Source organism: Aptenodytes forsteri, unplaced genomic scaffold (assembly GCF_000699145.1).
Source record: "Aptenodytes forsteri isolate BGI_AS27 unplaced genomic scaffold, ASM69914v1 Scaffold412, whole genome shotgun sequence".
Classification (NCBI taxonomy): domain Eukaryota; kingdom Metazoa; phylum Chordata; class Aves; order Sphenisciformes; family Spheniscidae; genus Aptenodytes; species Aptenodytes forsteri.
The window spans coordinates 1,273,173-1,278,966 of NW_008794266.1; the positions used below are offsets into that span (position 1 = coordinate 1,273,173).

Below are 5,794 nucleotides of genomic sequence, written 5' to 3' on the forward strand. Positions count from 1 at the left end.
TGGAGTACTGTGTCCAGCTCTGGAGCTCTCAGTACAGGAAAGACATGGACCTGTTGGATCGGGTCCAGAGGAGGGCCACAAAAATGATCAGAGGGCTGGAACGCCTCCCCTATGAGGAGAGGCTGAGAGAGTTGGGGTCGTTCAGCCTGGAGAAGAGAAGGCTCTGGGGACATTGTATTGCAGCCTTTCAGTACTTAAAGGGGGCTTATGAGAAAGATGGGGACAGACTTTATAGTAGGACCTGTAGTGATAGGACAAGGGGTAATAGTTTTAAACTGAAAGAGAGTAGATTTAGACTAGATAGAAGGAAGAAATTTTTTACACTGAGGGTGGTGAAACACTGGCCCAGGTTGCCCAGGGAGATGGTGGATGCCCCATCCCTGGAAACATTCCAGGTCAGGTTGGAGGGGGCTCTGAGCAACCTGATCTAGTTGAAGATGTCCCTGCTTATTGCAGGGGGGGTTGGACTAGATGACTTTTGAAGGTCCCTTCCAACCCAGACTATTCAATGATTCTATGAATACTGCTTGTTGTTCAGCCATCGTCATAACTAACACATTTTTTCTCAATTCCCTTGGCCCCGTAGTGTAAACTGCCGTTTGCCTATGTCTGGAGAGGAGTGCCACTTGCCAAAGGAATGGAAGCATAGCCCTGTCATTTGTCGCAGACTTATACAGAAGGTTTTGGAAGAGGGCAGTGCCCCAGGTCACTTGCAGTACATCAATCACATCGTAGTATGGGGAAGCACTGCACACGAGGTGGGCAGCAAAGGCAAATGGATCGTTGGAATTTTACTGTCAGTATTTTACTACAGTAAATATCTTAACTCCTTCACATAGATCCAATTATTGGGTAGTAATTAACGTGTGTTTAGTGTGTCCTGACCTAAACTACCATATTTAGCTGTTCAGACATTTTTATTTGAGAGAGCAGATTTTGGTTTTGTTCCTTGTAGGAAAAAGACTGTAGTCTGGAATAAAACTCAAACACTAAAACATGAGGAAGTCAAAGTAGACATTTGAAACCAGTAGCTTGATTGAGTGCAGTGAATATGAAACAAGCCTTAATTTTCTCCCTCAAAATAGATTGTACCTGCTGATCACATTACAATATTTGTTACAAATCTGTGACAAATATGGTGACTGTGAATGAAAGAAGCAGCTTTGACACCTCATCTTTGAGTGATTAGTACAAGTGCATAAATATATGAATAGGTAAGCAGTGTGTTAAAAAGTAGGCATTTGAAAACATAACAGGCTTTTAACATGATTGAGGGGGTTAATTTGCCCTGGTGGGTGCAGGACACTTACCTGGAGTTGTCCGAAGTATCTAATACTTTAAAGTTCAAGAAAAACTGCTTGATGGCTTATCTGTGGCCTAAGGAGACTGTTCATTTGTAAGGTGCGTGACTTCCAGCCTTAAATAATAATTGGGGAGGATATCACAAATTAGATTTTTAGTTTTCAAGGAAATACTCTTTTAAAATAAATGTAAATCCAGGGATTGAACAGACTTTTATAAAGTAAGTGCATGAGAATGATGGTGCTATCAGCAAATTATTATTAAAATGAGTAATGGTTTGACCCTGCCTTGAAGGCTTATGGATGGCAGTGGGCTGCAGTTAGTTTTGCTGTGAAAAAGCAACTGGCTGGCTGGAGACTGATTATAAAGCTTTTGGCAGGTGCTGGGATAGCATGTATAATAAGAATACCAACAGCATCCTTCATCTGCTGAGGAAACAAAGAGTTGGCTTCCTAGTTTGGTGTAGTCCCATAGAGGGAAGTCATATGTTGTGTTCTGTATCCTTGTGTGGCTAGTGATTTAATCACCTATGTCAGGTGTAAGCTTAGAGAAGAGGTTTGATTCTGCAGGCTGCCTTTGCTGGGTCATGAAGCCTGGTAAAACAAACATTCCTTTTTATGTATACTGCTGAAAAGATGCAGCTCCATTGTGAGTGTTAAAGTTTTGTTCGTCCCTTTCGGACCAAACATCCAAACTGAAAGGATTAGCCTGGTAAAGAGATTGATAAAGAAACATGGAAATAAAATCTGAGAGGAAGAGGGAGAAGAAGCGAGGGGACCAATGAAGGAAAAGGAGAAAGGTAACACAAAGCTCTAAGACGTCATTAACAGGAGAATAAAGTGAAGACAGGAAGCATGACTGGCATGTGAAGGAGGTGACAGATTTTAATTATGCTGAGAATCACAAAGCTCAACTTCTCAGTAAGTATTTACCATTTAGCACCTGAAAATACCGTTTCAGTGTATTTACTACTCAAGCAACCCTAATAGTGAGCTACAGCTTTAAAAATTAACAAAAAATGGTAATACTACAGCTACCTGTGGCACAAGTAATTGCCAGTCCGATTAAGCTGTCAAGATAAACACATTTTCACATGCTTAGCTGGTTAAATAGCGAGGTATATGCATCTCAATTGCAGCGTTTCATGAAAAAAGCTTTTGAATATTCAGGGAAAAAAAAACTTTAGAAGATGGAGTTAGTTTGTAGTAATAAGTTCATAACATTGGTTGTCTTTGTTTTACATATATTGGGAGTGTTTGTCAGGAAGCAAGAAGAATGAATGTTTGTGTACTGGCAGTTTGTCTTAAATATGATTTCAAATATATCAGTACAGCAGTGCCTCTACAGGAACATCCTTTATCTCCTCAGGAGAGCGTTACGCAGTTTTTCTGGAGAATATGGGCATTCTGATACACGACAACTAACACAGCGTCATTTGAACTATTGTATGTGGTGCTCTGAAAGTGCGGACTGTATGTCAGTGGTCTGTGTAAGAAAGTAAATAAGGCAAAACGCTTTCAAGTGTAAGCTTAAAATTGCTATGCAAAGCTCCAAAAATTATGGGGGAGAGGAAGGAGTTGAAAACTGCTTACATAAAATTAACAACTGGACAGTTTTCACGAGTCTTTGCATATCAAGACTTCAAGTCATTCCAGTGAGTTAAATTGAATGTCATGGTGACCTTACCAAAAAAACAGGCATTCCCTGAAGAGTCATTATGATGAAGAAAGCTATACACACGTCAGCTGTGTATAGCATGTGTACCCCCTGCATTCAGAGAAAGAACAGGGAGGGGAAATGGATCAGTAGATAAAAGCATTTTTTGCCCAAATTTCTCAAGTTTTAACTGTGTTGTAAACTTGTACTTAAAGAATTCTCATGGAGAAATTACTTACCTAATTTGATTAAGCACTAGAGATTATTTGAGAAGGGAACACTTTGCTCTGCAAGTGGTTACAACGACGTCTTTGGAAGACTGATGTACTTGACATAATCAAGATACGGCTAAAAACTACTTTTTAGTATTTAAAACTTAGAACAAAATGTACTTAATTAGGTTTGTATTGTGAAACTTTTTTTTTTTCATTAATACTGTTTCTGTGATTTAGGTGAAGGCACTGAAAGAGAAGATTGAATCAGAAAGGGGGAAAGATGCTTTTCCAGTAGCTGGCCAAAAACTAATTTATGCAGGTAATGGATATTCTGAAGATACTGTATCTGAATCTAGTTTATTTTTATGTTGTTCTTTGACTTTGATGTGAATGTTAAGTCTTCTGAAGATTATAAGTACTGAAATGCAAACAAGTTAAAAAAAACCCCAAACACAAAACCAAACCAACAACAAACCTCATCGTCGAAGGGAACTCTTAATTTTGAATCAGAATTTTTTAGGTTTTAATACATGTGTGTCTTGTTATCTTTGCTCTTACAGCATGATATGCTAACAGCGTTAGTCCTGGGTGAGGTATGCGAGGTGAAGTAGAAATTTTGGTTTTTTTGCTTTTGTTACAAGAAATCAGGATTTCAGCGGATCACATCTCATGTTCTGGGTTAACTATTGTCTTTTGTTCAGTTTATGCTGTGTATAGCTGAAGCGTTCCTGTATATACCTCAGAGAATTAAAAATCAGATTATTTCTTTTGCATTAACGAAACCCACCACCAAATCCTTGCTATACAAAGGTACTTCCAGTACTTCTAAGTTCTGTTATTAGAAACATGTATTATGTGCTAGCAAAAAGCAGGCTAATGTCAGATAAAGACATGAAGTTACTTTATTTGAGCTAACATATTTTGAAATTTTTTTGGCAATATTTTTTTACTGTTTTCTACCTGGCTGGTCCATTGTGGCACTAATACAAAGACCCAGTTTTTTGTTCTCACTTCATGTCGGAACTTAAAAAGTTCTATTCCAATACTGCCTCTAGTGCACTCTAGAAAAAGCACTCTAGTGCTTTTTCCTCTCAAATCATGCTTGAAAGAAACTTTGGTGGTCTTTTTACTTCGTCAATGTACTGCTTTGTAAACAGTATTGATTTTCCACTTCTAATAAGCTAAAGCCACTGGACTATGTTTCTTAGCAAGTTTTATGTCCCTTGTACTTCAGTGAAGGGAATGCATATGAAGAACGTTAAGGTAAAAGTTGCATATATAATAAAGAAATATGAAGAAGGCAGAAGGCATTGTGCAATATGTATAATTGCATTATGTTTCTGTGATTAAAAAAATCAAGGGTTGTGTAAGATCATATGATGTGACTTGAGTATTTTCAGAAGCCAGAATTTATCTGCAGCATTGTATAATCCTCAAAAGCAGTAGGAAATGTAGGAAATAAGATTTAGAATAGAATACCATCCAAAGATTGATTGTATTTTTTTCTTGAACAAGAGATACAACAAGGGTGTATTGGTGACATTTTTACTTTGATTAAAATGAGCTTTAGAATTTTCATAGTTTGGTAAAGCAGAATGATATCCCAACTGAACCTGATAAAAAGTATTCCATTTGTTATTAAAAATGCTTGCAAATTTTTTTTAAAAAAAGGTTGTGCTAATCAACGGTGAGGTGGCTCTGTTGTGTTGTCATCTGTATTAGGGTAAAGTCTAGAAACCCTGAGAGTGGTGGTGTCCTGAGAAGATAGGATGTCTGCATATATACATTGTGCAAGCTCCTTCCCCAAAGTGCCTATAAACCAGAATATTGTAAGTAAACCTGTGTAGGTTCTGAGTCAGATGCTGCACCATCTATTAAAGGTATTGCTACTACTACAGTACATATAATATGTTCTTGAGTATTTGACCTGCAAGACTGGTGGAACCAGTAGAGAGTAGGACAGTGCCACCTTGTTTGTGTTCCAAGTGCCATAATGTGCATGCATTGCTTGATTTCCCTGCAATCATCAGGATAAGGATGTGTCCTGCTAGTTACAGTTAAGTGGTATATTCCACTAGCACTGAGAATGGTCATGAAAATGTGTGTTTTCCCCTTGAAATAAGGAAGCGGTCCTTGGCACATCTTCAGAAAAATGAATCAATTAAAATGGTAAAATATTTCCTGAAAATTCTGTAGTAGAAGTAGGTGCTATAAAACTCACTGAAATACAGACTTAATTTTCTGATTTGTGGTACTGCCTCTAAATCAGCTTATCCTAAAAAAAAAAAAGTCTGTGTGGTTTAATGTGTTTCTGAGTTCTTGTAGATGTGAGGCAAATCTACTTTGCCACAGTACCATCTCTGCTTATGAAACATCAAAAGTGGTAGTATAACAAACAAATGTTTCTGGTTTTGTCTGATCATTTTTTTTCATCCTTCTGTCAAGGTAGCAGGATATGTGTCATGGTTTAACCTCAGTCAGTTTAACCTCACCCCTTATTCTATACCATCTGCGTCATGTTCTGGTTCCATCATCACTGTGCTTTGCTTGGTTTCACTGAAGTTATTCTATTAGTCTGGGTGATTCTTACTGTAATAACATTAGTATGGCATATAATATAT

The 5,794-nt window shown here is 37.8% G+C and overlaps 1 protein-coding gene across 1 annotated transcript in view; it reads left to right on the forward strand.

Annotated features, from left to right (window-relative positions):
• The first annotated feature begins 592 nt into the window (after positions 1 to 592).
• The window catches only part of RAD23B (RAD23 homolog B, nucleotide excision repair protein), a 30,189-nt gene continuing 24,987 nt past the window's right edge, over positions 593 to 5,794 (forward strand). Inside the window, exons 1-2 of the mRNA XM_009286316.2 lie at positions 593 to 758; positions 3,411 to 3,492. Coding sequence (XP_009284591.2) covers positions 606 to 758; positions 3,411 to 3,492 — 235 coding nt within the window. The 5' untranslated portion in view covers positions 593 to 605. The remainder of the gene's footprint in view (positions 759 to 3,410; positions 3,493 to 5,794) is intronic.